The following is a 17,272-nucleotide window of genomic DNA, read 5'->3' on the forward strand; positions in this document are numbered from 1 at the left end:
ATGATAATTACATGACTCTTTCTTCATTGGTAGTAATTGAAAAAAAATCCCTTATTTTAAATTTGTCTTGCATTTTTTCCCAATTCTCTCAAATTTACTGCAAACAGTAATTACGGAAACCTTTGTAAATTACATCGCAGAAAAGCTGCTACTTAATCAAGCATTTTTGGTTACAACCATCACAACTCGTAAGATGGTTTGTCGGTAGCATTGTAAACAAACGTACAGCAACGTCTTCCAGAGATCGAATGGCTCGTCTCAGAGGCAACAAAGCCAGTTTAGGGAAAGAGAGACTTTTGCAACACAATGACGAAGATGAAAGTCCACATAGAGGTAGAGAAAAGAGAGCAGGTCAGAGGTCATGAACCAGCCGTACAAGGGCGAGATAATGTTGACGTTGACGGATGAGAGTGCGGGGCAAGTGCATGTGACTTACTTGCAATGACTCGACAAAGCGCCAGTAATTTATTTCTTTTTATTCAGGGGTGTGGAACTTTCCTCCAGAGCTGGCGTTATGCCTCGTCACATTCTCGTAGTTACTGCCATGTTTGCTTTGTGACCGAGATGTTATGAATTGATCCCAAGTCACAAATGAGTTCCCCCCAAAGACGTCAGATGTTAAGATATCCAAGTCTGCAAAGCCACCTGGGCCGCTCTTCAAATCTTTCCCTCGCCGTCGATCCTGACCCCTTGCGTCCTCATCCTCATTCTTCTCAGCTACACATCGGAGCTGTTCTATGATGGGAAGCTGATGGCGAGTGGGAAGCAGCCATCGCATAAAGACTTCTACCCCCTGACCTTCTTCACGGCGCGCGGGGAGGACGTCCAGGAGAAGAACAGCACAGCCTACTACAACAACGCAGAGGTAGGCAAGCAGCAGAACTTAACGCAGGTGTGTGTCCCTGCTCGCTGAAAACCGGAATCAGAATCCGGGGGATGTCAACCAATAGAAGGGACGGCGGCAGGCCAGCATTTGATTTTATGACGCTCAAATTTCCTCTTGTTGACGTCCTACTTTGCGATAGGTAGAAAAAGAATTTTCCCCAATCAAGCCTTTGAGATCTTCCGCTCTCCTGACCCCGGTTCACCGACCGAGCGTAACTTCACGTCAGCAACGGGGGCGACTCAAACCCCCGTATCAGTTTGTTGGCATCGATTCCTTCAAACATTTATTGCTTTCTCAATTTGTACGGTTGGAGTACGGTCGTATTGAGAGTTACACACGCTCCCAGCCAGGCAATTAGAAGAAATTAGTTTGAGAAGCTTCCGTTTTTTGATTATGGAGATTATTTATTTGGAAGCTAATTGGATGGAATTGACAGCACACTTTGTAGCAAGGAGTTTGGGCTTAGCACTAATCAAGGTAAGGGTCTCCAAGCGCAAAAAAACAGGTTATATGCAGTCAGCAGGCCTTGAGTGGGGAGAGTGAGTTCAGTTAATGTGGATTTTACTTTTTATTACAGACCAACAGGTAGCGACCTCCAAGGCAGCATCAGAGGTATCCTCAGTTAAACACTATTCTCAGTATCGGATCAATTTAGAAGATTCCTACACTAATCACTTGCATTGACTCCCATTGGTCGAAACATGAGGCTTAGATTAGACTTTAAAGTTAGGCTTTAAAGTTTCAAACCGTCGGATTATTGTGATTGATCTTTTAAATTTGTTTAATTGATACATGACTTAAGTTGACATAATAAAAGTTATGCTATTGGCATAGGTTTATAATTATAATGCTATGGTGAAATTACACATATACAGATTTATCTGAAAACGCATTTTTTCACCCTGTCTACATGAGAATGCAAAAAAACTTTTACAATGTTCATAAAGTAATAATAATAATAATAATAATAATAATAGTAAATAAAGCTGCTAGCATCAATGATCGGGTATCAAGCCCAAGCTGCACCCCAAAGCCTGGACCTCCAGTGAGGCAGCAGTGATGCATCGCGTATATGCGTGCTCTATGATCTCGGCAGACCTGCCAACTTGCTAAGGTAAAATGAGAAGTGAGGGAGTTAATAATCAATCACTAAAATGTGACCGCAATGTTTAACATACAGAACGTGAGATGCACCGATCGATCGGCAGGTCACCTGAATCAGCCGGTTTTCAGGCTTGATCGGCCATGGCCGGTGACCGGCATTCTGTGCCGGTCAAATTTACACTCCCGATACTATGTTCATGTACTCGTAAAAATACTCCGATACTCAAACCAGATACCACGTAGTGTAGTATTGTTGTGTAGTTGTAGCTAAAAAAAACTGAAAGAAAATGTTGGCTGTTTGCAGGTACTTTAAAGTAAACCAAGAAGATAGATAAATTATTTTATTATTGCGGACTGCGTATCCATCGCTGTCACAGCGGAGCTCCACTCATGATGAAAGGTTTGACTCTTTTTTTGGGACTCTGTCAAACAAACTGTTGTCAACTATTGTTGACGAGTCACTCAGTGAAACGAGTCGTTCCGTTTGATTCATGTGGTTTAATACAGTGCATTGTGAGGAAGGAGGACTTCCACTGAACCAGAATGAGAACAGTTGGCCATTTATTATTATTGTTTATTTATTGCAATGATTGCAATTTATTTTAGAATGGCAAGTATCATACATATAAGAAGAACGGTATATTTTCACTTCAAAGTGAAAGAGACTTTCATTTGGAGTTTCAACTGGACAGTTCCATGTTAGTTATATGTTATGTCCAGTTACAGGTTGCATTATACTTAACCTTGGTGACAGTCCCATATTCTGTTATATTGGAACTCTGTGATCGTTTGATGTTTTATTTTATTGGAACTCTGGGACCGTTTATGTTCTATTATTGTTGAATAATAAACAATAATAAACACACAGTGTCAAATGGGACAAATGGTTTTGGACATTGTTTTTCAGAAAATTCTGAATTAGGCTGAAGTCAACTGTCAGTGGCAAAGTTGTAGACCATTAGGACACCCATCATATGACACCAAGTTGCGAGATATGGCCATGTGGGAAGTGCAAGTTTTACCTGTTGGTTTTGCTGGACGCATGGTCTGATTTGTCTGTAATTGTAGATTTCGACGATTAAGACCAATATCTATGGATGTGCCGAATTGTGTCAAAAAGCCACTGGTGAGAACATAGTGAACTAGAAAAAGTGGCAGAATAATAAAACATAGAGTAACAATAGGGTGTTTGCAACTTCGATGCTTGACACCCTAATAAAGTGTTATCAAACAATGAAGAAATCAATCATGGGCATTTAAACTTTAAAAGGAGACACGGAGAACAATACAGCGGTAGTCGGCCGTCGATTGTAGGCAAATGCAAAAGTTTAAGTCATGCCTTCAGCATTTTCAAGAAGCTCTGTTTTACCTGTCCACACAAATACACACAGATAACAAATAAATTAATAAATCTCCACCCTGGAAGGCGTTTTCCAAAAGCTTAGTTTCCGGTGACGCAAAACACCGGTTTTTGTCTGGATGGGGGGCCAAAAGGCTGAGAAAATACATTTTCAATAATATCCGTGTACGCTCGGACGAGCTCCAAGTTTGATCAAGTGTGGTTGAGTTTGGGTTTCTCACAGAAGGTAAGCGATGGTACAAATGTGTCTCCTCAATGAGCCTCACCGACATCAATGTGAAAACCTTCCACGCTTAAATCGCAATCCAACCCGAAAGGCAACCACACAATTACGAGATGAATCCGCTAGCCTGACATCCGTGATGCCCCATAAAGCGGAGGCGGGTAACCTCCCGGTTCCTTGCTGTCGTGGTCATTGGCTCCTTCTCCCTGGGCCACCGCGCCCACAGACTCCCACTAATTAACTTCGTGCATTGTTTTCCCCCGCGCCGACGCCGCCAAACGCATTAGCTCACCTCCCTTGGATGTGGCAGCCGTGACCAAGTGTTAACGACGTTATCGCACAGCGACGGAAATTAAAATGCAACGAAGAGGAGTGTGACCGCTTCTACTTGTCTTTTAGACGAGTCTTTGAAGAGACAATGCCCCTGTGACAGTTCAAAGCCCCCCAGCTCCCCCTTCCCACTGCCCCCGGCAGTTGACGAAACTTCTAACCACTAAAATTGGGATAAACAACTCCACAGTAAAAACACTGACAATGGAGATTTTCAATTTAAAAAAAAAACAACCCGAAACGAGCAACTCGCGGTTTGCCACGTTTTCTCTTTTTAATGCACCGTGACCTAAGCAATTTGCTTCAACTTTACAGAGCTTTGTTAATAATTAAACAGCAGATGTAAAATTATACAGTGGAACTAGTGAAGAAGGATTGATTTACGCCCCTGAGGCTAAGCTACAGAGGTGCAGAGACGATTGATTATTATTTTTTTTTTTCAAACTGATCTAAGCACAAAAAAAATTATGAAGATTGTCCAAATTTCAATCGGACATCGCCAATAAATAATAATAATACTTAAAAAAATGTTTTAACTTCTCCCAAAGTTGCAGGACTCAAGATTAGAGGATTTTCTTAAATGGCAAATGTCTCTGCCCCCCAAAAAAAGGTTTGTTGATTCTGAACCGATGTATAAATGGAAGATTGCTTTCCTGTAATACTTGGATTCATGGGCAAAATTGACATTTCATATTTTGTCCAGATGCTAACTGATCTGTATGAGATTCACCATTGGATTTCAGAAGCACTCCAAAAATCCATATGTCAATGTCGATAGATAGATAGATATATCTATCCTGAGTCCACAGACGTGAACTGGTTTGTGTGCTGTAAGGGAATTTTGCTTTTATTTCAAGCTAGTATGACAGCAGAATAAATTATACCTTCCTGTCGCTAATTAATCAAATACGAAATTAATTGCAATGTTTAAAGTAAATTACACGTTTAACATAAATCCAGCATCTGTAAGCACTTCCCTGTCTTATTATAACTATCAAACATCACAACTCCAACCGCCGGTGCGTGGTATAAAACGACATAATATGCATAGTTTTCACTGATACCAGGGATGTTTTCAACAAGATGCTCTGCTGCTGTGCTCCCTCACCTGTCCAGGTGTTTGAGATTGTGGAGCGGGTGGAGGAGATGCGGAAGAAATGGCCGGTCGCCTGGGGGAAGCTGGACGAGGGGAGCATTGGCGTAGTGTCGCCCTACGCCGACCAGGTGTTCCGCATCCGTGCCGAGCTCCGCAAGAAAAGGATGCACGAGGTCAGCGTGGAAAGGGTCCTTAACGTCCAAGGTGGGTGACACAGACGATAATGTTTCTCTTTGACCAGCATTGTATCACCATGGAACGTAGACATGGAGGGAAATTCAGTCATCACAGCAGAAAAAAGACAGTACAGCCAAGAAAGAAGTACTAATTAAAACGAGATAAGAAATAACACATATGTACACTATCTATGTACACAGTGAAATAGTAAGCCAAGCAGCAGTTAGTCTACGTTAAGTGCAAGTTACATTATTGCCTTTTGAGCTTTACTGTGATATCCTACTTGAAATGACCTAGCAGTTCTATCAAGGACTGGGTTATATTTATAACATCTCCAAAAAATATCAGACGTTTGTGGTTTCCCCTCTTAGTGCCTTTTGCCTTCCTCATCTTCTCCTCTTCTCCTTCTCCAGTAGCCACTTCCACTTCCACCGGTGTTCCATCCAGCTGCTCTTTACGGTTCATTACCTCCCTTATTAATCACACTCGCACAGGCCAACTGCTCTCTAGTTAGCGCTTAGATTTCCAAGCCAACACGCAGAAGGATTATTTGTGTTTACATGGATTTCACAGACAGCCTCTGGAGCTCTTGAGTAGAGAAAACATAATTATCCCGACGACTCATCCTTCATTGAACTCTAGCCATAGGTCCGGTGGGGGCCGATGTTGTTCGCTGGGGCGCTCCTCTAACACCTGTACCGCCTCACTAAAATCTGAACATTCACCGATGTTGTGGCTCGCTCTGCACCGACCAGGGCTGGATATTGGGCAGGACATTTTATGAGAATTATCACCAACCTTTCAGTATACTGAAAGTCTAATTAAATCTGAATAACAACTGAACAATTTCTCTAGCTTTTCTGCGATAACTCAGAGGAAAATTGCATAGCTCTTTGACTGACTCAGTCCGATGCCGCCGTTCCTCCTGCACTGCCGAATTACACTAACCTGGATCCTGGTTGGTGGGGAAAAATAGCCAAGATCACACAGACTAAATTCACTTTCTTTAGTTTCTGAACCATTGAACCAATTTTTCTTTCCATCAAACATTTTGAAGCAAAAGCACACAGCCCCATGTTTTCCGAAAACTGCTGGAAGTTGACAGAGATGAAACAAATTTCTAACAAAACAGCGATCACATATATCTTGGAGGGTGATGCGATCTCTCACTGCACTCCGCTGTCTACAGCGGATTAGAAACTCCATTCTACTCGGATGAGAGGTCATTGTCTTAATGTCTCCCCCCCGACAGGTAAGCAGTTTCGGGTGCTCTTCCTGAGCACGGTGCGGACGCGACACACCTGCAAGCACAAGCAAACGGCCATCAAGCGCAAGGAACAGCTGGTGGAGGACTCGACGGAGGACCTCGACTACGGCTTCCTGTCCAACTACAAGCTGCTCAACACCGCCATCACCCGAGCCCAGTCCCTGGTGGCAGTGGTGGGAGACCCCATTGCCCTCTGCTCCGTGGGGCGCTGCAGGTAAACTGGGTGGGATGGGGCTTTGTTAAGAAATATGAATCCCCCTTTAATGAATTAGATGGGAATAATTAGATAGGATTTGAATTGCCAGAACTCAAATTGCATGCTATTACACACATGCTATTATTATTATTATTATTATTATTATTATTATTATTTTTATTATTATTGTTCTTTTTATCACCATCATCATCATCATCATCGGCATTATATTCTAACAATAATTTACCAATTGATATAAATAATATCATTCCTTTAACCACACTAGAGCTAAAATAGATGGGTGCATGCAATGACTCAGAGCACAATTGGCAAATAACAGTGCTGTTACTCTTTATACTATGATACAGTTTTGCTGTGGTGTTCCTGTACAGATGTTGAAGCCCTAAAGTGCTTGATGTGGAAGGAAAACTGTTTGGTTCGAGTTCCACTGGCATCTCAAAGTAAAATCACGTAACTGATAGGCAACAGTTTCTGCATAGAATGCGCACCAGTGGTGTTCTCCCTGTTTTTTTGCAGGGACTCACCGGCTAACCACCACACAAATCGGTGTGAGTTACTTGTTGTCATTGTCGAAAAAGCTGTATTATAAGGAAATACAAATTTGCCCCCTATTTTACCACCGGCTGACCAAGTGGATTTAAATTAAGGGTTTGCATCTTTAGCCCTCATGCCTTTAAACGTGTGTGTGTGTGTGTGTGTGTGTGTGTGTGTGTGTGTGTGTGTGTGTGTGTGTGTGTGTGTGTGTGTGTGTGTGTGTGTGTGTGTGTGTGTGTGTGTGTGTGTGTGTGTGTGTGTGTGTGTGAGATCCACCGCAGATTTTAGGCACATTTGCTACCCTTTTTACTTAAAAAAAAAAATGTCTCTTTTACCTCTTGGTACCACCAACACGTTAAAGCAGTGATACCACAGGACACCTTCAGAGGTCTTGTGGAGTCCATGCCTCGAGGCATCAGAGCTGTTTTGGCAGCACGAGGGGTGACCTACACAATATTAGGCAGGTGGTTTTAATGTTGTGACTGATGGATTTTATTTTTTGTTATGTGTGTTTGTGTGTGCGCGCGCGTCCACCGGTGAGTGTACAGGACTTGTCCTATTGGTTCTGGTGTATAAGGCGCGTTTTATTTTTTAAGCGTGAATGGGCATCATGGTAGAATCACCTGCCCCTCTTAACGTCTCTGCATGGGCCTGTAGAGCAGAGAGGGCGAGCGCCTCCGCCCCCTCTCTCCCTCTTCACTCAAGTTATAGAACACCGTAAACTGCACACCGTTTAAATGCTCTTAATTTTTCCTGGCAGGTGAAAAAAAATGTCTGTCATCAATGTCAATTGCGGTCGATAAAGACGATTGCCAATTGACGATTTAAGATGATCACAAGTGGGCATGCAGGGGGAAATGTCACATGCTCCCATTATGTGCTAACTTTTAACATGCATAATTATTTCAGTCTCTCTTGCTACCCACTGATCCCCCTATGCTCCTTTTTCAAACCATCCCTTCTCTCTTTTGTTACCTTTCTCTCGTGTCCTCTATAGTACCCCATCTTACACTCCCTTCCTTTTGCTGTGTTTTTACTGTCTCGCACTGATACAAACCCCACCCCTGTTGAGTTCTCATCTACCACTGTAATCCTCTCTCCTCTATCCCAACACTTTCACCGCCACCCCGTCTCCATGCCAACTGTTGGGACTGGGTGGTGCTGTTTGGGAAAATGGCAGCCCGGGGAGACGAGACATTCAACTGATGTGTCTAAGGGGAAGCAGCGTTGTTTACCCAACACTGGCTATAGCTGATCCACGCTGGCGGGGGGGGGGGGGTGGATTCTCTTTCCTTTCAATTCAATTCAAATTCACATTTGCTTTATTGGCGTGGCAACAATTGTTATGCCTCAGCGTGCTAGTTACCAGCCTTAGAAACTAATGACCAGCCAAGCCAGTAGCTAATCCAGTGAGTTGCTAGCCACCAGCCTCAGAAGCTTATGACCAGCCAAGCCAGTCGCCAATCCAGTGGGTTTCTATGTTACACGCATGATCTTCCACCTTAGTCGAATAATTGGCCAGATCAGTAACTGGCTTCGGCAAGGATATAGCTTCCATTGACTTCTCAGTAGTCTTAATTTTGTCGCTTACCCTGCGCCATACTATAGGAGCCAGGACAAGATCAAACCAACTAGGTATCCTTGGAAGAGTCCTGGTCTGTTGTGCGATTGATCACAGGAGTGTCTGTCTCAAGTCAAACAACTGCTGGTGATAGGAGCACAATCTTAACGACCCTTAACACGAGATTTCCTCATGATTCTCTTAAGATCTTGGGGACTGGAAATTCCTGGCTGAATTCCTAGAAGGATAGGAAAAGAAAAAGGTCCTAAAATAAGATACTCGGGTGTCTTTGCGCGATCAATCAATTTGAAAACAACCCTACCCACACTTGTCTTTCTGCAGAAAATACATTATGAAGACTAACGAATGCTTGGGAGAACAAACAAACAAAACATGTTGAATACACCTTCCACCTCTAAGTGAAACACACCCAGAACACACTGTTTGGATTTTCTGATTAGTCATTCGGTGCACCTAACCTTAAAATTAAGTCTGGTTTACACTGGCACCCTATCCTCAAGCGTCCCATGTCGACTTGGAAAATGTGCAGCTGAATGTGGGGCGTCAAGCTGGGTCCCAGATGTTGTTGTGTTGCGGCTTTGAAAAGGGAAAAATTGGTCCAAATTCTCCCTCTAGGAAAACTGCCGTCACAAGTTCCACTGACATCAGTTCGTGGCACAGAATTTGCACATTTGAGGAAATGGTACTACGTTAAACGCCACATTTGCACTTCGACAGTATTTTGTTTTCATTCTAAATTGTATCTAGACATGAAGCATGAAGCCTTGTCTGAAAGAAGAGTATATTACTGTGGATTTTATATGGATGGATGGATGAGTTGGAGGATAGATGGGTGGATATATGGTAAATTGACTACACTTTATAAAGCGCTTTTCTAGTCTTGCAACCATTCAAAGTCCTTTACAGTACATACCTCACATTCACCCATTCACACACACATTGTCAAAAAAGCTGTATTATAAGGAAACTTCTGTTTTTTTTTAGCGTTTGTTAGCAGGGCTGGGTTGTTTATTGCCTCTCACACACTCCAACCGTCTTATTTGATGGCTGATTAATTTCAAAGCAGCAGAAATAGCCCTTACAAGTCACTGCAGATCAATTAAAGAAGGGCTATATGACCACACACAGCACGGCTTTGTCTCTATCCACAGATGGAAGCAATGAAGGAACAAGACAAATGCCACTTGAGTCATAAGGCAAGTCTCTTGGATGAAAACCGTCCTGTGGAGCAGGCGCAATGACCGCTTCTTGTGTTGGCTTCCTCGTCTTTTCCGCGTCCTTCACATCTCTTATAAAAAAAATGGTTTTACTTTGTTTACCAGAGTTCACCTTCTAGTGAAAGGACAAGAGGGTGAGAGACGGACAAATAACAGGGATAACAGCTGAACACCAGAAGTCATACGATGCTTTTCCACCAAGGTTCAGGAACTAAATGAGGAACCATTTAGACCCGGGCCTTCTGAAACAAGAACTTTAATAGTCCCAGTGTTCTTGGTTGCTTTCCCATCACACCTCAGAACCATATGCCAATCAGGACTTACAAAAGTAGCAATTCATCGCCCTCTTAGGCCAGTCAAAACATCAGGACTGGCCTTGGCTTATGGTTACAAATTTCACTCTGCTGTACTTGGCTCGCTCCAAATGCTTATATCAGGTTGATTTTGCCGTTACTGCTGCTGTGTGGCTATAAGTCCCAGTATAGCTCCATACGAGCGTGTTTACGCTCCTGTACGTGTGCACCGTTGATCAGCATCATATCTCATGTCAGGTTTGAAGTCACTTTGTTCTGTTCGTTTTCACACGAGGCTGAATGAATTATGTTGCTTTTTTAATCTCAATATGACTGGAGTTTTTTGAACATTTTTATGAAAGGCTTTGGGGGTTAGTGACGGTGTCTCTCTTTTAATTTTGCATTCCACACTCTAAACAAGTCTTACTGTGTGTGTGTGTGTGTGTGTGTGTGTGTGTGTGTCTGCTTTCGCCATAAGCGTATTTTTCATCTTTCAACTTTTCATCTCGGCTGCAACTATCTTAATATTGTCAGATAAAGTGGTGTAAAATGGTTCTAACCAAACCATCTGGGCACTGTAGGCACCTATATTACTGGTGTGCCTGGCTGCTCGTCTCTCTTTCATTGCCTATTGTCATTTATTTATTCATTATTAATTCATACTTAAAGCTTGCCTCTGTCACTCATGGTGAAGACAGTCAACTTGGTATAAGCCGTCAGAAAATTAAAAACATGCTGCATTTTACGCAGCCTGGGGCTTAAGAGCAACAGCGGGGGAGGTGATATAGAGGAAATGTCTTGCTCAAGGACACACGTTTAGGCTTGACCCTGAGACCTGCTCAAAACTGTCTTTCTAACCGCCAAGTTAAACTGCTGTCTCTCTCGCCCTCTCTGTTATTTAAATAAGCCTGAGGGCATAATAAATTCAGTTAAGAACTGCTGATTCTCTCAATTGTCTTGGGCAGAACACGCTAATGTTTCATTCATGCACTGTATAGTCATTTCTGTAATTGCATAATTTTTAAAATCCACTTATGTTGTTGTGGAAGGCAAAACACGCACAAAAACCATGCACACAGCCACATTTGGCTGCATTAGGGAGCATCAGAATTTCGCTTTTAAGAGAGTGCCAGCACTGCTGAATGAATTGGACAGCGTATGACTTAATCCTTTTGGAGTGTTGTAGTGCACAGTACATCCAATAGAGCTTAAATATTAATGTGATGCAATACATTTTAGCCATTTTAGTAGAAATGACTTTGTCTACAATGTGGAATTTCTGCAAATCTGAAGGTCTTTTGAGGACAAAATGGTCAATTGATAAAAATGTTGGTACAATGCTCCAACACAGTATTTAATGCCATTCCAATCTTGCTAGCCAGCAAACCCACACCCCCTAAAAAAGGAGTACTTCCATGTTAAACAACACAGTGAAGTGGTAATAGACCAAGGAAGCAGATCAGTTTGTCGATTTGTATCCAAGTCTGGTTGGTTGAGATTGGGAAGAAAGGGTCTTGGCTGTCTTTGTCCCAAACTCCGCCTGCCTGCAGATAAGGCCAGATGGTTCATTGCCATATCAAAAGGACAGAAAATACACTCCTCTCTTTCTCTATGTGCTGGACCTAGTGGATAAAACCCCACAAAAAAAAGTTATAATCAGAAGCTGCTTGTTATATTATTGCCAATTTATTGGAATAAGTTGCAAAATGTACATATTTCATTGACGACATATTGTAGTATGAATTTATTATTCTTGGTTCTGTTAATTCTTCTCTGCCGCTGTGACAGTTTCACCCCCACACACCACCTAAGTGGCGTGATTGGGGATGGTAGCTCAGGCGGTAGAGCTGGTGGTCTAGTGATCCAAAGGTTGCTAGGTTCAATCCCAGGCTCCTCCTGCTAGCATGCTGTAGTGTCCTTGAGCAAGACACTTAACCCCTAATTGCTCCTGATGGCTGTGTCCGTCAGTGTTTGAACAATTGTAAGTCGCTTTGGATAAAAGCGTCTGCTAAATGAAATGTAATGTAATGTTTTCAGGGCCTTCCGGCGCAGAGACACAGAAGACGGGGGGTTGTAAACATGTCAGGACGGGGCTCCTCTCCTGAGTGTGTGTGGGGATGGGGGTTTTAACCTGTTGCTCGTTAAACCAACTAACGAGCAACAGGTATGCAGCCACGCTGATCCCAATCACCTAGATCCAGTTCAGGTGTGGCTGCTCACCACACACACCACATCACAGCTGCCAATAACTGATCATTATTAAAGGAGTGCTGCTTTACAGCCCGGTACTTGTGTGTTCAGTTATTTACTCTGTACTTCAGTTCTACCTGCAGAATCCCTGCTCCTCTGTTTCGCCTCCTGGACCCTCACCGTCTCCCCATATCATTTTGTACTTCACCTATACCTCACTCTGTGATGTTATCCATTTGGCTGTGCCGTAAAGAGCCACTTGTACCTTCATGTTTTGCCTCCAGGGAGCTGTTAGTTAGGCAGCCAGGAGATAAAATGAACCAAAGCATCAAGTTGAAACATAGACAGATAAAAGACCTTGAGGAAAAAAAACTGAAGAAACCTCTTCCCACCTGTCTTTCTTTTTCCCTTTTTATTCCCACCATCCAGGAAGTTCTGGGAGCACTTCATCTCCATATGCCACGACAACTCCAGCCTGCATGGCATCACCTTTGAGCAGATCAAGGCTCAACTGGAGGCCCTGGAGCTTAAGAAGACCTATGTCCTCAACCCACTGGCCCCGGAGTTCATCCCTCGCGCCCTCAGGCCCCTGCTGGGGCCCCACCCGCCTGCTCAGACCCTTCACGCTCACGCGCACTCACAACATCAGCACCCTCAGCATCCACAGGCTGCTGCTACCAAGCAGGGGCCACAGCAGCAGCAGCAGCAGCAGCAGCAACAACAGCAACAACAACAACAACAACAGCAGCAGCAGCAGTCACCCCCCAAGGTGAGGTGTTTAGAACAGAATTGTTGGAATGTATTGGAGGATGAAAGGAAACATTGGAGGAATAATGGGAGAGAGGGAGGAATCAGGTGGGAGAAAAGGGAGAGGTTGGAGGGGAAGTAAGGGAGTTTTGATGGTGAAGGAAGGAAGGAAGGGAGAGAGGAAGAAAGTATGTATTAGCGGAACAAGGGAAGGGATGAAGGAAGGAATCTGGTGTGAGAAAAGGAGCTAGAGAGAGGAAGTTTGAAGGGGAAGGAAGGAAGGTAGAATCGAAGGAAGGAACAAAGAGGAAGTAAGTATTGGAGGAAGGAAGGAAGTACTGGTGGAAGGGTTGGAGAAAAGGAGTTTAGGAGAGGAGAGAAGGTTTGAAGGGGAAGGGAGGGAGCATAGAAGATATGGAAGGAAGAGAGGTTTGGGGGGAAAAAGGGTGGAAGAGATGGGAGGTAGAAAGGGGTGTTGTACCTTATTAATTTTTTTGGTCCCACTCATTCAAGGGGGTGTTAGGCCACAACATGAATTTTTGAAGGGAAGTCAACTGATAATAAGGCGATGCATTCAGACAGTCGCACATAACGTGTGCCTCAAATTAATCTTCCATACAGGAAATTATTTATTTCCTTTTTTGTCAGTTTTTCATTAAACAAGAAAGAAGGGTGCTGTCTCAGAGGCGTGTGCGTGTGTGTGTGCGTGTGTGTGTGCGCGTGTGTGTGTGTGTGTGTGTGTGTGTGTGTGTGTGTGTGTGTGTGTGTGTGTGTGTGTTATTTGCCCTGCCTGCACTGAACTAAAGGTTAACATAATCACCACAGCTGCCAACCTGCTGCCATCACCCACTGCGCTAAATGAGCCTCAGCCTCACAGTAACATCCAGACACAGACAGGCATACACACAGCTGTATATGCCTTAGACACAATGCCAGGTATTAAATGTATTTATTTTTTGGCCAGCATGTGTTCCTCATGTAAAGGTCAGTTAGTAAAACCGGTCTGTTGGACAGATGCACTGACTATCAAACAGTATCTAGATATGCAGTACTCGGGTTTGTAAACAATTCTGACATTAATCAGAGGATGTTTTGGAGGATGTTCATTTTGAATTCTAATGATATAATAATGATCCATCCATCCAAATAATGATCCATCCCTACTACCTAAAAAGCCTTCTCCCTTGTATCGTGGTTGCAAAAAAAGTTATCCTCATAATTGTTGACCCCTGAGTATTGCTGCTAATCTCTGTAAACATTGTTTGTGTTTAGCCACTACAACAAAGCTTAATCCTTCAATTCCTTCAAATTGTCGGCTGACGTAGCAGCAAGAATTGAGACTGGTCACTGCAAGAGTCATGTGGAAGGCAGACTATAAATTCCCGTTTCAGACCTTCCTTCTCCTGCAGTAAACACTGGGCACGCAGCGGGGTGGAAATTATCCATCAGGTGGTATAAACAGCAGTAGTTGGGCATGAGCATGGCCACCAAGGATCAATGGCTCAAATAGGATAGGATTTCACTCATATGCCTTTATGCTACCACACTAATCAAAAGTAGATTATTTTTTTTGTTTAGTGTAGATGGAGTTTGTCTATAATCCTTTTTTTTAAATTTTATTTTATTATTAATCACGCTGAGTAACGCTGAGTGGCGTGCCGCTGGCTGGCAAAATCCGTGTCACAAGTGAACATGTCTTGAACGGCAGCCAGCTAGCCTAATGTGTCAGAGGATCCGGCGTGCAGCGGTTTTCATTCCAAAGCTCTCAGGCCACTGCCCTTGTCTGGACAGAGTGATTGTACCAGACTGTACTCAGCAACATGTCTATGGGTCACCAGGGTATGACATTTTTTCAGACACAGATTTTGCCCCTGTGGGCTTATGGGTAGAGCAGATAGCAAACTGGCAGACTGCGGCACTGGTGTTTGTGTCCTCTTGGTGTTTCCGGCGTCACTCAATGAGCAGACTCCGACCACAGGCAGTAGGTGCCGTGCCCCAAAATCGGCACCACAGCTGTTTCCAACCTTTACATCTGTAAAGAAACCTTCTGTACCCATTCATATACAGCTTATAAATGGTGTGATTACATTATTTTAGTCCAATCCAGACAGTAATTTTCTCCATTCAGGCAAGAGTGTTGCCATGTCTCTCCTGAGGATTATATTACGCCGTGTTCTGGCTTTTCCTCAGCTAAAGCTGGTGAACATGAGCCCTGCCAAAGCAGCCATATGCTAGGGATAAAGAAACATGACTTGGCAGGCACTGTACTCTAGATGGAGGTTTGGTGGGAGACAATTCTTGGGGCCCAATGTAGCTCCGTGCTTTGTGAATGGAGCTCTTCGATGGCTGGCTGGCATTGAAAGGCATGATGGACCCCATTTTTTATGTATTACAGTAGATTGCTTTATCCTTGGGGATGGTAGCTCAGGCGGTAGAGCTGGTGGTCTAGTGATCTAAAGGTTGCTGGTTTGATCCCAGGCTCCTCCTGCTAGCATGCTGTAGTGTCCTTGAGCAAGACACTTAACCCCTAATTGCTCCTGATGGCTGCGTCCGTCGGTCTTTGAACAATTGTAAGTCGCTTTGGATAAAAGCGTCTGCTAAATGAGTAAATGTAAATGTAATGTAATGTAATGTAATCCTTTACTACACTGCGTGGGTAACGGGTGATTCTCTGACAAACCTTAAACACTCTTTAATGTGTTAAAAGAGGAGACACTCTTAAATATCTAATATGTTTGATGTGGTTCTTTGTATCAGATTTTTGCATTTTGTATGTCCTCTCCCCTATTTTAGCCTGGTACCTGTATCTGTCTCCAACCAGCTCTTCTGCATACACAACCCACATTGAGACCAGAACAAATTGTTGTGTGTGGGACATATCGGGGCGGTTCTGCGGTGCTAACTGTTTAGCTGAAGCCAAAACTACTGGCAGGCGTGCAAGTTTTTCGCCTTCGTTCAAGACACTTCATGAACCCGAAGTTTTCACGGATTGACTGGAGGCAACGCCGCCATTTTGAAATCCCAATCCTCACAAAAAATAGATCATTTTTATAAATTAATAAATGATTTATAATTTCTCACGTGGGATCGGCCCCTCTGCCAGTGAACACGACAGCCCCCCCGGGAAGCCCACTGTCTGCTGCTAAAGTAGTTTGTTGTGTATGTTCCTCTGTAAAAATTAAGTATGCAGCCTGCGGGCGTCACCTAATCCCACAGGTGTGCAATCTCTCCCGTGCACATTAGCACATAACAACCGGCATCTCTGTCAATGTCGTGCAATGTTAGATTGGAAAGGGTTTTGTGTGTGTGTGTGTGTGTGTGTGTGTGTGTGTGTGTGTTTCTATGCGACAGAGAGAAAGATACATAAATGCAAAATCTCAGCTAATCTTGGGGCTAAATCATCTTTTATTTATTAATTTTCTTCCCATTAGGATTTTTGACCATTTTTCATTCCACGTGTTGCAGAGGTTCTGGCCTCTTACCCATCATGACAGATGTGGGACACAAAGAGGCCCTCTATGTCACCACTGCATGCCTAGTTACTACAGCAGCCTCCAACTCGAGTAGTCACTCTCTCCTTGCATCCGTCTTCCTCTTCTTGTCTTTACACCCACCCACCCACCCACTATTAACTATTTCTCTCTCTCGCCCAATGGTCTTCTAACAATTGGTTTTCTGTGCATTTGCTCTTGCAGGGGAAACATGGGAACCACGCAGAGCACTTTCCCCCTGAAGGATTTGGTGAGTGTACCCGACTTCCTGTTTGACGGTAATCCAGTCAGTTATCCAAGGGTGACGGTGACGTGATCACCATCCAGCCCCAAAGATGCCATTTTCCAAAATACGCATGGAGGATTTCCAGGTGGTCCTCCAAGAGAGCTACTATTAAATCTCATCCCTTGGAAGAGAAACACCCCAATAATAATGATTAAAAACAAATAAAGAAAACACTGCTACGGGCTGTAGGGCTATTCCGCCCAAATCTCAAAAATGTTTGCAGCCTACCTCCGACCATGGCAAACGGGCGCTGTCTTATAGCACGGTTTTTA

General features: G+C 43.6%; 1 protein-coding gene across 1 annotated transcript in view; it reads left to right on the forward strand.

The window, feature by feature from the left end:
- helz (helicase with zinc finger) overlaps nt 1-17,272 on the forward strand; it is a gene marked incomplete at its 5' end in the record, with an annotated part of 87,525 nt that overhangs the window by 48,259 nt on the left and 21,994 nt on the right. Inside the window, 5 exons of the mRNA XM_079998585.1 lie at nt 718-865; nt 5,020-5,203; nt 6,429-6,657; nt 12,906-13,245; nt 16,919-16,964. Of these exons, the coding sequence (XP_079854711.1) occupies nt 718-865; nt 5,020-5,203; nt 6,429-6,657; nt 12,906-13,245; nt 16,919-16,964 (947 nt within the window). The remainder of the gene's footprint in view (nt 1-717; nt 866-5,019; nt 5,204-6,428; nt 6,658-12,905; nt 13,246-16,918; nt 16,965-17,272) is intronic.

The sequence above is a fragment of the Zeus faber genome (genome assembly GCF_960531495.2).
Source record: "Zeus faber genome assembly, chromosome: 4".
Lineage (NCBI taxonomy): Eukaryota > Metazoa > Chordata > Actinopteri > Zeiformes > Zeidae > Zeus > Zeus faber.